This window comes from Cupressus sempervirens, chromosome 4 (genome assembly GCF_028749045.1).
Source record: "Cupressus sempervirens isolate cs-2001-9-10 chromosome 4, ASM2874904v1, whole genome shotgun sequence".
Taxonomy (NCBI): domain Eukaryota; kingdom Viridiplantae; phylum Streptophyta; class Pinopsida; order Cupressales; family Cupressaceae; genus Cupressus; species Cupressus sempervirens.
Genome location: NC_143121.1, coordinates 830,907,868 through 830,924,409, shown reverse-complemented (window position 1 = coordinate 830,924,409; position 16,542 = coordinate 830,907,868). Strand labels below are relative to the sequence as shown.

Below are 16,542 nucleotides of genomic sequence, written 5' to 3'. Positions count from 1 at the left end.
TCAATATTTTTAAAAGCAAGGTTCTAGTAGTAGCTTATGGAAGCATTCTTGTGTATGTATACGTCCTTATTTAAGTGGCACAGTGGTCTTCATTGCTTCCAGCTCAACTCTTGCACAGCACAGATGCTCAGCCAGCAGAACACTGGCGTGTTTATCACAACAAGAAAACTTAGTCATCCAGATCGGGCTTCTGGCACAGAGTCTCATTCATCTAATATAGTTGTTCTTGACTATATATATATATATATATATAGTTCTTGAATACGCACACACACATATACATTATATATATGTACATATACACATACGTATATATACATAAATACACACACGCACACACATATACATGCATGTATATATATACACAGACACATACACACACACACACACATATACATTATATATATGTACATACACACATACACATAAACATACATACATATATATATCATTTCACTTATGACATATATATCATTTCACTTATGACATAAAAATATAAATAGATATAGCATAGATTCATCTGAAGTAGTTTTTCTGTATAATTCATAGCCCTCCAGTAATAACTAATCGTATGTAATTGATAAGCTGCCAACATCAGCTGATAAAGGTTATAACAAGTCAGCTGCAGCCCGAGAGTTAGGTTTAATCAATTGAAATAGTTTAATTTGCAAAAGTTTTTTTTTTTTAAATACTCCCAATTCTTTGTTTCTGTAGCTAGCTTCTATGCATATTTATGTCTTCTAGATTGATCAAGGGCTTTAAGTCTAGCGAGTTTATTCAGAGACAAAGCAAAGAATTTTGACAAGAGGCGCAAATTTTGCTTTACATGTGTTAAATTACCCTCATGCATTAAAGAAATTTAATTTCCACTGTCCATAATATTGGGTATTGAATGTTTCTGGATTTAACCATGTAACACTTATCCTGTGGATCACACTCCATGCTCCATCATGGAGATGTAGAGAACAAGATAAGATACAGAAACTAGTAAATTGAAGACGGTAGGTAAGTAAATAGAGGGAGTGAGATGATGTTGGAACAAAGAGACCAAAGAAGCAAATTACTTTGAAAGTTAAAAAAAATAAAAAATATAAGCAAATAATTGTGAGATAAGGTACAAATTTTGCTTACATGTGTTAAAGTAGATTCACACAATAAAGGAATAATCTCCATAGTCCATAATCATTAATTTTAAATTGTTCTGGATTTAACTGTGTAATAATTTTTCCATAGAAGTTTTGGATCAAATTACATGATCCTTGATGGAGATATAGAGAGCAAGGTAGTGAAAATGGTGAATTGCAGACCACAGCACAAATAAATAGAGGGAGTGAGGTGAGGTTGGAACCAAGATTTAACCATATAACACTTATTCTATCAATGTTTTGGATCACACTACATGATCCATCATGGAGATGTAGAGAACAAGATAAGATAATGAAAATATATTGAAGACTGCAGGTAAGTAAATAGAGGGAATGAGATGATGTTGGAACCAAGAGACCAAAGAAGCAATACTTTGAAAGTTCAAAAAAAGAAAAAGATAAAGCAAATTGAGATAAGGTACAAATTTTTCTTACATGTGTTAAAGTTCATTCACGCAATAAAGGAATAATTCCCATGGTCCATAATCATTAATTTCAAATTGTCCTGGATTTAACTGTGTAATAATTTTTCCATAAAAGTTTTGGATCAAACTGCATGATCCTTGATGGAGATATAGAGGGCAAGGTAGTGAAAATGGTGAATTGCAGACCACAGCACAAATAAATAGAGGGAGTGAGGTGAGGTTGGAACCAAGAGACCCCAAGCAGAAAAATAGAGACTAACTACTATAAAAGTTAACACAAAAGGTACAGATGAGCGAATTTGCGTAGCTATCATGTATCATAAACCTATAATATATGAATTAGAAGAACGATGCAAAAATGCGAGAAAATGCATAATCAAATACAAACAAACAGAATAGTATAATACTTGGTCATAGAAGTAAACATAAATGTGTATGTTTTTGCATATATATGTATGTGTGAAGGCATATACAGATATACATGCTAATCACAAATGTAATTGTATTTACTTCTATATGAATGTCCTATAACAAGAAATGACTCAAAAAATGCCATTAGAATGGTAACACTAGAGAGAGGAATAAAAGGAGAGTTTGAGTTGTTTCTTGGTACAAGGTCCCGTTCTATGTTAGGTGCGTGCACACACACATACTAATCTATATTCTTGCATAAGTACTATGCATTTATCATGCATATATGCAATAAACATATACAGATATTGTTAGCATGGCGTGTGTGTGTGTGTGTGTGTTTGTGTGTAAGTTTATATTTACTTTTATGTCCTTGTATTATGCTTGTAGAGTTTGATTTTATATTTACTTTTATGTCCTTGTATTATGCTTGTAGAGTTTGATTATTTATATCACGTAGACTTTTTTGTGTATGCCGAATGTAACTTTTTCATACTTGTCTGCTTAAGCATATTTATCTTTCTTCTTTGTGGGTGTGCGTATTACATAATTGTATGCATGTAGGTTGTATAGTCTCTTATTTTTAATTTTATATATTTTGTGTTACCTTTTAAAGTAGCTAGTTTCTTTTTCACCCCTTTCTGCAATTTTTTTATTTCATTCCTCTTGCATTCTACATCCTTGTGATGGATCATTGTGTGTGTTATGTTAAATATGTTCCATAGTAAAATATTATAATATATCATTAAACATTCAATATCCTACCATCATGCAGTTGTGATGTATAATTATTCAGGTTTTATCTCCTGATTTATATGTGTTGAGAATAGTATTTTGAAGTTTTAAAATGAGGAAAACATGCCATGATCTGCTTGTTTGAAGTATCAAAGTGAAAGTGCACGTGGCATTAGGCTCGTGGAGAAATGTCAAGCTATTATGCTCGAGAAAGTGCTAACTGAACTATTAAACACATCTCAATCTTAGAAGACTATTTTTTAATGCACACAATTCTTGAATGTGATTTAGGCTGCTCTGTTCAGGTGGCTCATCTGGTAGATGAGAGTCACATACATTCACAAGCTCTATAAAAATTAAAGGAAATAAATTTTCCAATTGCCTGCTTTTTTGCTACATGCAATTGTAAAATGTCACTGTAGTAGATGTTTCTAACGAATGCTTTATGGTGCAAATTACATTTTATTTGAATTTAATGATGTTTAACACTTATTGTTTTGAAACTGTATGTTGAATTTGTCGCTGGATAAGATCTGCACAAGCAAGGTTCATGATGCCTAAGTTAATACTTTTGATCTCATTATTGTAATTCAAACTTGTCTATTCAGGTTGTCACTAAGTCCTTTGATGCACAGCTTGGCCGAATGGTGACCCGTGTTGTTCTTCCACGTGTTGTAATGCATTCAAGATTGCACTATGGGGTATGGGGGTCCATAGGAAGTTTCCATCTTTCCACTAGTTTGACAGTTTAGTGTCTGATGCTATTTTGATCACGGAATATGACATGTGAATGTCTCCACAATTTTAAAATGTTTCTTTGTTTATGGCTGTATGTTTGAAAAAAGGACTAACCATTATTTCCTTTTTTGTTAGGCCTTCTCAAAAAATTTCACAGGTCTTGAACTGGAAGATGGAGGGGGAAGGGGCACATCAGGTATAGTTCTATCTTTTGTGTTTTCAGAGGAGCAGTTCTCTTATATTTTTATTAAAATATTGGTCATTTTTCACCAATTTTGTTTGTTTGTTGTGTTTTCATAATTCTTAGGCTTCAATATTAAATTGTGCAGGATCACACTGGGAGAAAAGACTTTTGATGAATGAAATAATGACTGGTTCTGTAGACACACGGTCTGTAGTTTCACCAATGACACTTGCTTTGTTGGAGGATAGTGGGTGGTACCGAGCAAATTACAGCATGGCAGAAGGGTTAGACTGGGGCCGAAATCAGGGAGTCGATTTTGTTGTCGAGCCTTGCAATCTTTGGAAGGGAGCCTATCGCTGCAACTCAACACATTCATCAGGTTGTACCTACAACAGGGAAGCAGAGGGTTACTGTCCAATTGTCAGCTACAGTAGTGATTTACCCACATGGGCTCAGTACTTCCCGCAAGCTAACAAAGGTGGACTTAGAAGATTCTTAAATCTTGGTTTGAGTTGATCCTCTATGAAAAGAAGTTTCATTATGAACATAGTCATGTCAATAATCTACATATTTTATTAAAAGTAATAAAATGCATTGAAACTGAATTTATTTGTCTTTTTTTTATTAGACGGTTAAAAAATTGAGTTTTGAAAGGGTGCCAAACCTTCAGAAATTATCACAGACAGATGAAACATTATAACGTTGTTTTTATAATAAGGAACTTTCATTATTTGATCAATTTTGAGATTTTTTTCCTATTTTACAGATAGATGTCTTATAGAAACCCTTTACCGAATAAGCATTTAGGTGTGGAGAGAGTGTCAAGACTATTATCCTGTTTGAATTGGATTCAGGTATGAAGGGTTTTGGTGGAGAATGCAGCAAAACTGTGTTACATACAGTGGTCAATCAATAAATTGTAAGATCCAAAACTCATATGGCCAATAGAATCTAGTATAAACACACAGAAAACATTAAGAATAGCATGATATTATGGAAAACAATTGCATGCAGCAGCAACAGAATTATGGGTTCAGAATATCTTCCAGTCTGAATAGGCGTCAGAAAGAAAGGGTTTTTTTGGGGAGAATCCAGCAAAACAGTGTTAAATTGGAATAGTCAGAAGTAAAAAAATTATAGGATAAAAAGCTTATGCTAGTAGAATGTATTATGGAAACTATGGCATTAAGAACTTAGCATGATATCATGCAAAACAATGGCATGCAGCAACAAGAAAATTGTCAATACAGTGCTGAATTTAAATCTCATACACACAGCAAGTTATTTATATTGCTTTTAGTTATTTCATATCACTTGAAAGACAGAGACATGTTGCAGCCTAATAATACTCTCTAAAACAGAATTGATTCTATATCAACGTTCTAATAGTGATACTTGTATGCATCAAAAACCCCGAGTTCGCCAAGGGGAATATTACATAATTGATATGTCATGTATAGAAATTCTTAATTTGAATTATTGTAATTTTTAATAGAACCACCAGCAACAGTGTTCACTGGAATGGTCTCCAAAACTCATGACCAGTAGAGTCTATTATGAAAACAGAAAAAGGCATTAAGAACATAACATGATAGTATGTAAAACTGTTGCATGGAGCAACCAGGAAATTATTGACTTTATGCTGTATTTAAATCTCATACAACCAGCAAGATACTTAAATTGCTTTTGATCTCTCAGACTCTCACATCATTTGAAAGATAGAGACCTGATACAAACCTAATAATACTTGTTAGATAATTTTTATTTTAGCTATCAAAATTCTAAATTTGAAATATTGTTTGCAATTGAGGCAAAAGAAAATTGCAGAGATTTTATAATAAATTTTGTTAGTCTGTAATGTTGTTTGGTACTAGGCTATTAACAAAGAAATGTAAAGTTTAGTTCTCTCTATATACGAATAAATAGAGGTACCTGTATAAAAGATCACTTTGTTGCTGGTAAAATATTACAAATCCAGTAAGCTTTACCTTTGTAATTTATAAATGCTATCTTTAGGGTTCTGTTTCAAATCATAGTTTTTAATTCTTTTCCTATGTAAGTAATAAAATGCTTTCTACCTTAGTGCAGGTGGTCAGTCATCCCTTGCAGATTATTGTGCATATTTTGTTGCATATTCAGATGGTTCATGCACTGACACAAACAGTGCACGTGCACCTGATAGGATGTTGGGTGAGATGCGGGGATCTGATTCCCGGTAATTGCTGGTCTAGTATTCAAATATTCTTTCCAAGGCAGCTTTTTATTAAGAAAAACAATACGCATCTTCCAATTGATCTTATTAGACTGGGCCATTTTCCAACACTTGTTTTGATGTTATACTGGTCTTTTGTTGAAAAAATGATATCCATCTTCCAACTAATTGTATTCAACTGAACAATGTTGATTACTTGGCATGCCACTGCATGATTCCTTCTGTAGATAGGAAAGTCTTGTCAAACATTGAATTCACAAATAAGTATAGTTCTTTAACAATATTTAATTCTTGCATGTATGTAGCATGTTGGTAATACTTAGTCTTCTCTATGCTACATATGTTTTCTTGATTAGTGTAAAATTAAAAGTCTTTCTAAAAGGTTTTTCTGTTCTACAAATGTTATTATGACTTTTCTTTTGTTAGAAGAAAGTCGGCATGCTGATACAAAATTGTTTGTCTGTGTAGATGTATGCAATCATCATTGGTTCGATCAGGGTTTGTTCGAGGGACCTTAACACAAGGCAATGGGTGTTACCAGCATCGCTGTCAAAACAAAACACTAGAGGTAAAAATTAGGTTTTATGGTCCACACATTAATACTCTGTCTTTTGAAATAAAATCACGTTTTGAAGGAACTTATTATTGAGAGCTTAATTTGTTCGTTTTGAGTGACTGACTATTACTCCATGGATTGTTTTTCTCACAACAACAATTTTCTTCCTTTAAGATCAGAAAATGTGAAATTGGTTTGCATTTATCATGATCCACTTCAATCTTTGCAAATACTTTCTATTTAATTATGGTTTGACTACTGTGCCCGGACACAGTAAAATAATAACATCATGTTTACTTTTCATGCTAACATGAATTCAAACCTGATAAATTCATCATTGCCTTTCGCAAAATGCTATTATGAATGGAGACTGCGAATTGCTGGGTGCCAGATATTCTGTCTTTAGAGCAACTCTTTCCCATAAGTTATTGTGAGAAAAAAAAACATTGATTGCATGGTAGATATTTGTTTGAGTATTGAATAGAAGGTGACATTTTGGAATGTAGATGTGTCTAAGTTGTTAGATGGATCTAACGAGTGGCAAGATCTTTGGGGGCTTGTTGTAATGATCTCTGTGAGTTGGCTGCCTTGTTGAGAGTAATATATATAGGTTTTGCTTTGTTTTCAATATGATGATCTGTGCTGCTCTGATTGAATTGGAAGAAGCTTTGGCAAGGAATGGAATTTAGGGTGGGAAGAAGATGGAGGATTGCTAGGTTACAGTTCTTGTTCTTTGATACTATTTTTTTTTTGGGGACGGGTGGGGGAGGGGAGGATGGAGGGATGAATCAGAAAGTCAGTTGTTGGAGGTAGTCTCTAGGCTGTATAATCGATTTTTTACTATTTCAAAATTTCTCTTGAACCTAGAGGGAGGGAGGGGGGACTGAATTAGAAAGTCAGCTGTTGTAGCTAGGGGGGAAGGGGGATGAATCATAAAGTCATTTGTTATAGTTAATCTCAAGGTTGTATAAATATTGACTTTTACATGCACATTTTGCAATTTCATAAGTAATAATGCAGGAAATGTTACCACCTTTTGATGAGCAAAATTTCAGTGTGAGTAAGGTGAGAGCATATGGTGAAAGATCAAGCTAGTACTGTAGCTAGGGGGGAGGGGGGACGAATCAGAAAGTCAGTTGTTGTAGCTAGTCTCCAGGTTGTATAAATATTGACCTTTTGTTCATGCATGTTTTGCAATTTCATAAGTAATAATGCAGGAAATGTTACCACCCTTTGATGAGCAAAATTTTAGTGTGAGCAAGGTGAGAGCATATGGTGAAAGATCACAATTGTATTGTAGCTACGGGGATGAATCAGAAAGTCAGTTGTTGTAGCTAGTCTCAAGGTTGTATAAATATTGACCTTTTGTTCATGCATGTTTTGCAATTTCATAAGTAATAATGCAGGAAATGTTACCACCTTTTGATGAGCAAAATTTCTGTGTGAGCAAGGTGAGAGCATATGGTGAAAGATCAGAATTGTATTGTAGCTACGGGGGAGGGGGGTGAATTAGAAAATTAGTTGTTGCTAGTGTCAAGGTTGTATAAATATTGAACTTGTTCAAGCACGCAAGGTCTGAAACTGAATTTCGCAATTTCATAAGTAATAATGCAGGAAGTGTTACCACCTTTTGATGAGCACAATTTTAGTGTGAGCAAGGTGAAGGATCAAAATAGTACTGTAATGTGCATGTTGGTGACAAGCTGCACAACTCAATTTGCAAATTATTACAAAATTTGGAATTAAAGATGTGCAAAGTTTGGTGGAAAGTTTCCAAATTAATTATAAACTTTAAATAGAAAATGATTGGAACTAGTTATTGTGGCAGGGCTTTGAGAATGATTACAAAAATTCAATAATATATTTTTAGCAAAATGCATAGATTGATACTAGGAATCTGAAGCTTTCACAAATTGGTTTGGGTGGCTAGCCTTTTGGAACAAAATACAAATATATTTGGTGGAGGACTGCATAGACTATGAAATAATTAATTGCTAATGCCAGATAAATGAATAATTTACTGATTTTGCAGATCCCTTGAAAATTTATGATTTTTATTAGAAAAATCCAACTTGAATATCCCATGAATTATCTAAGCAAATAAATCAGAAACTATAAAAATCTCCTACCAGCAGCGGGATGACAGCTGTTAGAAAGTATTTTCAGTATCATATATATATTGCTATCCCTTTTGTAGTTATAACAGCTTCCTTTAGAAATGTGAGGTTGTCACCAGTATTAAACAGAGACTTTTGGAGAAATACAGTGGGGTACGATACCCAATAAAAGACAATTCTTTTAGACTTCTGGAGAAATACAGCAGGCTATGGCATCCTATAGAAGGCAATTCTTTTATTACAAACTACCTGCTACCTGATTTGTTTGGCACACTGGGACACAATTTATAACTCTTTCTGAAATATATGACAACTTTGCAAATATACATCAATTAGGAATTAGCTGGAAATGAAAGTTATACAGCCCTCGAAAGAAATTCAAATATTATTTCACATGTATGCCAGTTAAATGGAGGCTGCAATCAAGCAATTCAATCATATTATCAATGGGTGGAAAAGATATAACATTATAATATTAGAAAATCTGCTTGTGAACACCCAAAAATGGTATTCTATAATCACCATAAATAAATTCAATTGTTTAAACTTGATTTCATATACCTCTGAAATTTGTAATCCAAAACTGGATCTGGGAAAATAACTGCAATTTTAAACACACTGGCAGTCTCTGAATGACTGGATTAAATCACTTTAATGGAGACAAGTGTTTTCAACCCCAAACCCAATCATTGCAGTTCATGGGTGATCGGTGGATGAAATTGTGCATATAAATAGTCGGATCTTTTTGCTTGAGTCTATTTTTCATAAATGGGCAATCTTCTAAAATACTCAACTCCTCCTTATATAATATTAATTTCTTTTATTGTGAAGTGTCTAGAAAGACTTTTTAAATAAAACCAGGTCCCAACTGCAGTGACATTTTATTGACTATTTTGTAAAATGATTTTAATAATAAAACATAAGTTGTCTCTTTGATAATAAAGCATAAGTTGCCTCTTTATGAACACAATTACTATTTGGACAAGTTAAATTATTCAATTGTTTCTCTTTTAATGTCCCAAAAGCCCACGCAAAGTTAAAAAAAAAATAGGCCAGGATTCTTTTTAATATCTTTGGCTGAAAAAGGAGACATGGCAACAAGTGTCTTTGATGACATATGTTTCAAGATTATAAACTCTGTAAATTGCTCCTGCAAAATGGCTTGTCCAAGATAGAGAGGCCAAAAGTAAAACTTAGAAGGCGACACTCCTTTATAAATTGTTTGCTGTTAGGAGAACCAAAGCCAATCATTTGTCAGGCACTGGAAACATTATATTATCTAGGCAGACTTTCCCTTAGTATATTGACAATGTTCAGTGATTAAAAATTCCATCTGTTGAGGCAGCAACAACATTCCGACTCATGGTAGCCTTTATATACGAGACTAGAGGATAGTATCCACTGTCTGCCAAAAATTTATTTGTTAAATATGTTTAGCCACTTATATTGATGGTAACTATCTTAGGTTTATCTGAATCTCTCCATTCCCAGTAGCTCTATTTCACTGTATATTCTGAACTACTATTAAGAAGTAATCCATTGTTGTCTTTTTTGTTTGATATTTGATTTCTGTTGCACATTTAAATATTTGACTGTGGAGACTCTAAATAGTAAAATTAAGAGAAGGTCTTCCTGTCATCAATTTGATGTATGCATAAATATCTGCTTGTGAAACATTTACATTCCAAAGAGTAGGGAAAAAATAGATTTATTGCAAGCATGGATTTAATCTTTAGCCAAAGTACAAAAGTTGAAGTGTGGATAATGTCATGTTACATGGAAAGGATGAGTGCAGACACCGGAAGGACATTTTGGATGTTTTAAACTTTTTTGCACTCCAAGTTCTTTGTATTTTTCATTCAACTCATGTATGATTAACATTTTGCAATGATAATTGAGTTTGCTAGAGAGATGGTACTTGTATTAGGGCCAGCACATAAGAAATAATTAGGTTGTGGTGAGAACATTTAAAAAGAATGGAAAGTGATGGATAAGATTTGTAAATTGCTATACTACTAACTACCTATCGAATTGCCTATTGACATAGCCATTGTAACCCACATGATGCAATTGTTAGTATTGAATAACCCTGACTGCACCTGCAGATTCAGGACTTACCAAATGCAACTGATATTATGAAAAGAAAACATGGGTGGAAGCTTTTTTGAAATTAGCATTAATGATTAGTTAAACCATTCCCACTGATCCTTTATTAAGAGCTTATGCTTCTCTAAGTTGAAAATATAAAGCATACATTGATTGCGGACAATAAAGTCTTGTGGCAAGGAAGGATTATGTTGCTCTCAAGATTAAAATAAAATTTTAATGATAATTATGTTTGAAGTCTAAAGTGTTTTTGCCCTATCTGCAGATTGCTGTTGATGGAGAATGGAGAGCTTGTCTTGAAAATGGTGGACCAATCCAGTTTCCTGGCTTCAATGGTATTATCAATTATGTTATATCTTAGGTTCTCTCTCATGGTCTGTCCAAGTATTCTGCGTTTTGTTTCATCAATTAATTTTTTTCACATTTGAAATAAAAGAAATCGTTTTGTCGCAAGGAATGACACTAGCTTCTCCCTGTTCTAAATCCACTTAATCTGCTTTTCAGGGGAGTTGATTTGCCCTCCTTATCATGAACTTTGTCATGACATATCCTTAGAATTTTACGGTCGATGTGCCAGTTCCTGTAATTTTAACGGGGATTGTATTGATGGAAAGTGTGACTGTTTTCTTGGATACGAAGGTGATGATTGTGCCACACGTAAGTAACCATGTTCTTTTATGTTTTCTACGAGAAAGGGTCTTTCATCCATTCCAGACTTACTCTTGTAAGGCGATCCCATAAATTTCCTTCATTAATGTCTTTGTTTTGCATAATCTTATGTCTTTGTTTTGTATAATCTTATCTAATATAAAGCAGACTTGCTTCAGGAACTTGTCCTGCTGGTTGTAGTGGCCGTGGCACGTGCACCTCAGCTGGCACTTGTGACTGTGAACCTGGTTATACTGGAATTGACTGCTCCACTGGTACCATCATGAACCTTTTTTCTGATATTGTTTATAATTTTCCTGCATAATTGTATTCTTCATGTTAGTTATACCTCAGTAAAAGTAAATTAAATGGGCACTACTAGCCTAAGATTATGAACAACTGTCAATATTGTTTATGGGTACGATTCTAAAGCAGCCTCGATGTTCTTGTGTGCATCTGCAGCTAGCTGCGATGAGCAGTGCAGCCTGCATGGTGGAGTTTGTGATAATGGTGTTTGCGAGTTTCGTTGCTCAGATTATGCAGGATACACTTGTCAGAATAGCAGTCTCTTGTTTTCGAGCTTGTCAATGTGTGGGGATGTGCTAGTCCAAGAGGCAGAAGGTCAACACTGTGCACCAAGTGAACCCAGTATTTTGCAGCAGCTAGAAGCAGCTGTTGTAATGCCAAATTACAATAGATTGATTCCTAATAGCCGCACATTATTTGGTGTTTTAGATAGTGGATACTGTGCAGCAGCTGCTAAGCGCCTTGCTTGTTGGGTGAGTTGTAATAATTTTTTCCTATGTGTGCTTCCTTTCTTTTCCTATATGATAAATTAGGGAACAATCCCTTCAGTGTGTTGTGTTTAGGAAATTAGGAGCCTTCCTTAAGCAATTGGTTGTAATAATTCTTTCCTATTTGTGTGCTTCCTTTTGTTTCCTATATGATAAATTAGGGAACGATCCCTTCAGTGTGTTGTGTTGAGGAAATTAGGAGTCTTCCCTTAAGCAATTGGCCCACATTATATCTGACTTATTTTATCTAAGAAATTTTAGGATGGAAGTCAGGAATTTAATAACGAAATTAATGCTCCAATGATTTTTGGAATTCTTTTGTACAAGAAATGATGGAACTTGGGAATTTTATAGAAGAAATTATGACTATTTCAAATAGAAATTAAAATTATAAAGGGAAATGCCAGGCAAGTTCTCCCTACTCTATGCTAGTTTATAGGTACATGTCTGTATGCTAGTTTAAGTTACATATGTAGGTCACTTATTGTAAAAAGAATGTTAAATTTTATACCTGTAGCTGCATTTTCAATTCCGTGCAACTATCTTCAGAGCAAAGATGGAAAGAAGCCCAAGCTCACCTTCCCTGGGACCTCATGCTTAGTGGTTATTATGCAGCAGCTGCAAAACACCTAGGTTGTTCAATGAGTTGCAATGCACCATTCCCTTTTGTATGCTTTTTCTATGTTTCCTTTCACATCCCACGTACTAAAAACAAATGGCTACTAATCTAAGGTTACAAAAATAGCCAATCTCATTGGCTAGCATTTTGATCATTAGTTAATGGTGATTTGGGAGTCCATGGTATACAATTGCACTCATGAAAGTTCACTATGCTTCCATCATCTGGATTATGGTCTGGTCTTCATTCTTGAGGGATTTAACAGGTGAAGCTGGGGAAACTGACCGATCAAATGACAAGGAGGGCTGTGTGATTCAAGGAAGGAATATTGTTGTTGTCGAATTTTTATTTATTTTTGTTCTTTTTTTTCAACGAACTCCTTACAACAGTCGGCAGAAATCAACAAAAACCCACTATAGCATTTAAAAAAAGTTGATAATATCCACCACTACCAATGCTTCCTTGACTTACTACTAAGAAAAATTTGATCATTAATATCCTCAAGATAAAGAGAACGTGCATCTGAGTAACAAGAACAATAAGAGCATTTTCAAGGTAAATGTTCCAATACTTCCAATACCATGTAAATATTCCTTTCTTTGCAGCTCAACATTAAATTCATGCCATCGTACTGTCTGTTCAAAGCTTTGGCATAATTTCTTCTCATGAATAGTGGTTTGCCATTATTCTGTCTGTTAGTCTAAAGGCCATGACATTAGAAGATTTAATTTTGCTGTGACGGTATCATGAGATTAGTGTGATATATTCCCCCATCTGGCCAAGGTTGTATAAGATCGACATTTGTGATTTGAACATTATGGTGACACAGTTGTTGGAAATGGAGGCTCTAGTTGTGGTGTTCTAGCCAAACAACGGCTGAACAACAGTTATTTGTTTTCTGTTCACTGATGTTGAATGTCAATATGAAAATAAGTATTTGGTATTCTTCTAAATCTTTGTCAACTCTGTCATTCTTCTGCAGATCTCAATTCAAAGATGTGATCGAGATGGAGATAATCGATTACGTGTTTGTCACTCGGCATGCAAGTCATACAATGCAGCATGTGGGGCTCGTTTGGATTGTTCTGACAGAACACTGTTCAGCAGTGAAGGTGAACAGGAAGGTTTTTGTACAGGGGATGGTGGAATTCGCCCTTTGTGGATAGAGTATTTCCGGACACTTTTAATATGTGGTCTACTAGTTGCAACTTCTTGCTTTCTCTGTGGAGTGATACGACATGTTTGCCGAAAGTGTTTTGCAGCAGAGGAAAGATTTAATTCACCTAGGCCATACACATTACTTGCTGGTGACCCAGTGCAATATCATGCATGGAAGAGATTCTGTTCTCTGACATCAATAGCAAACTTCTTTGTGTGCCATGTTCCGAGAGTTCTTGGACAAAAATTCAGATACTGCTTATTTGAAAACATATTTATTGACTATTTAAAATTAAAGTGGCTATCCTCAACGGAAAAGAATGAGGATACCCTTCCACTGACAGGAAATTGAAGGTGGGGACTGATTGTAACAGTCAGAAAAAATATTGTGCAGATACAGCATTGGAGCCCATCGAAAAGCAGACTGGGCTCGTGCTCCTTCAAATCATGTCAATCATGTATTGTATTTTTCCAAAAAAGAAAAGAAAAAAAGAATTATGATACTCTTGTAAAAAATAGTTCACAAAGCTTTTTTTTGGTTTGATCACACGCAAACAGATCCTTTATTCTTGATAACCGCTCCTATATTTGCACATGTAACTCGCAAATAAATCATTAACGTAACAGAGACGGATAGCTAAATTTTTTAATCAAGCAGGGAACGACTATTGTTAATATTCAAGAAACCATTAATGCACAACAGGGGAAGCTACTATGTTAAAAATAAAACAAATATAACCTGCCTCAATACATAAGTTACATGTTCTTGTTGAGGATGAAATGAAGCTCCGCCTCGGCCCATTCTGGTTATCTTCGACAAAGCATTGAGAAGAGATTCCCAGATCCATTATTTTTGTGGAATTCATGTTCACGTCAAGGAAAAGTCAAACACTCAGAAGACGCGAGATAAAGTCAAACTTTGCACGCAAACCATATAAGAAATAATACATAATAATTCAACCTGAGCACGCTAACCATATCAGAAATAATACATAATAACAAATAATAATTCAAACTGAGCACGCAAACCATATAAGAAACAAGGGCGCATGGCCAAAGTTCCTGCCTTCATGATTTTATGGCTGATTGAAGTAGATTTTGGTTAAAATATAATGTATTTAATATAATAAAATACAAATAAATAGTAATGGGCGGGGCTCCAGCTCGGTTGGCTAAATCTTCTCTGTTGTAGAAGGTTGGTCACGAGTTTTAGTGTCCTCCATCCCCGTGGTACCATCCCCGTGGTACCGGTGGGCATGTCGCACCAGCGCTACCGGTCACGTTAAAAAGTTTACCCGACGCACTGTAGTTTATAGGGGGGCTCGTACTGCACTTGATTCTTGCAATCTAATTTAATAAAAAACAAAAAAACAAACAAACAAATAAATAGTAATGAAAAATATAACATTATAGTGCTAAACTAAATTAAATTACGAATATGGTTAGTATATTATTAAATTATATAACTGCAATGATGCATGTTAATTAAAATAGTAAAAGAATATATAAATAAATATTATAGTATCATGTTAAATTAAAATTAGATAACATCTTAAAGAATATTTATCATACCAAAGATATTTATCAACTAATTATACATGAGATATAGATAAATTTGTATAATTTTTTAAAAAAAGAGTTAAATTGATTAATTTCAATTATTAAATTGTTTGATATATCTTGTTCAGTGATAAATTTATCCAATTGCAGAAGCTGGACAATATTCTTAAAGTTAAATATAATGCATTAAAAAAAATAAAATTTAAAAATAACATTTATGCTTAAAAAAAACCAAACACACTTATAATAAATAAGGTTGATAATATACCAAGCTAAATAATTTGAACTTTATTAAAATTGATACAAAATTAATATTATGTATTTTAAAGTATAAATTAAAAATATCAATATAGTAAAAATTATATATGTTAAATAAATGTATAATCTAATAAAATTATATATATATATATATATATATATATATATATATATATATATATATATATATAATAAAAGAAAATGTATTAAAAGCATTGGTTTAGATATGTAAAAATAAAAATAATTAAATTCTAATTTAAACTTATATACAAATTAAAATTAAAATAAACATGAAATTAAACTATATAAAAAATAAATTTTGAAAATTGACAATTTAAAATAGTTAAAATGTATATATTTGATTAAAATACCTATATTTGAATAACATTTTACAAATTACAAAGATAAACATTAATTAAAACTAATTGTCTTTTAAAAAAAAAGTTTATCCACTTGTCACAAATGTGGAAAAGATAAAATTGAAATTAATGCATTCATTAATAGAAGTGTTAGAAAAATGTTTATTTAAAAAAAAATTTATCCACTTGTCATAAGAAAAGATAAGGTTGCAATCAATGCTTGCATTAATAGTGGTGTTGAAAAAAATAGTTGTATTTTTTATGAAGAAAATTAAATTTTTTCATTGCCTTTTTCATCATGAACCAATAAAGTTTTAAAAAAATTGTATTTCTCAATTTCAATAAAATATGCAAATTAATAAGCTTTTTGCAAACATTGGTATATCAATGAAATTTTTAGATTATAGAACTAATATGGAACTTGGTGATTCCATTAGTTTCATGCCAAAGACAGGAACTAATAATGTGTCATAATAAAGATAAATCACACTGACTCATGAAAGGAATGGAAAAAGTG

General features: G+C 33.3%; 1 protein-coding gene and 1 long non-coding RNA gene across 7 annotated transcripts in view; one reads left to right on the top strand and one right to left on the bottom strand.

Moving 5' to 3' along the window:
• The window catches only part of LOC149563961 (uncharacterized), a 29,272-nt gene extending 14,762 nt beyond the window's left edge, over positions 1–14,510 (top strand). Inside the window, exons 8-17 of one of the 2 annotated variants that reach the window (XR_016364130.1) lie at positions 3,325–3,417; positions 3,590–3,650; positions 3,784–4,116; positions 5,727–5,853; positions 6,319–6,418; positions 10,895–10,964; positions 11,134–11,286; positions 11,446–11,552; positions 11,740–12,056; positions 13,673–14,510. Coding sequence is in view for 1 of the 2 variants with exons in the window: in XM_089827064.1 (XP_089683190.1) it covers positions 3,325–3,417; positions 3,590–3,650; positions 3,784–4,116; positions 5,727–5,853; positions 6,319–6,418; positions 10,895–10,964; positions 11,134–11,286; positions 11,457–11,552; positions 11,740–12,056; positions 13,673–14,200 (1,878 nt within the window). In the remaining variant the exon portion in view is untranslated. The remainder of the gene's footprint in view (positions 1–3,324; positions 3,418–3,589; positions 3,651–3,783; positions 4,117–5,726; positions 5,854–6,318; positions 6,419–10,894; positions 10,965–11,133; positions 11,287–11,445; positions 11,553–11,739; positions 12,057–13,672) is intronic. The other variant, XM_089827064.1, reaches the window with a different exon arrangement.
• The window catches only part of LOC149563960 (uncharacterized), a 77,028-nt gene extending 62,262 nt beyond the window's left edge, over positions 1–14,766 (bottom strand). For 2 of the 5 annotated variants that reach the window (XR_016364133.1, XR_016364134.1), the window contains exon 1: positions 14,588–14,766. This is a non-coding gene — a long non-coding RNA (uncharacterized LOC149563960). Of the gene's footprint in view, positions 1–5,005; positions 5,365–14,587 lie in introns of those variants that run through there. The other 3 variants (XR_016364131.1, XR_016364132.1, XR_016364135.1) reach the window with 2 other exon arrangements.
• Positions 14,767–16,542: the final 1,776 nt, after the last annotated feature.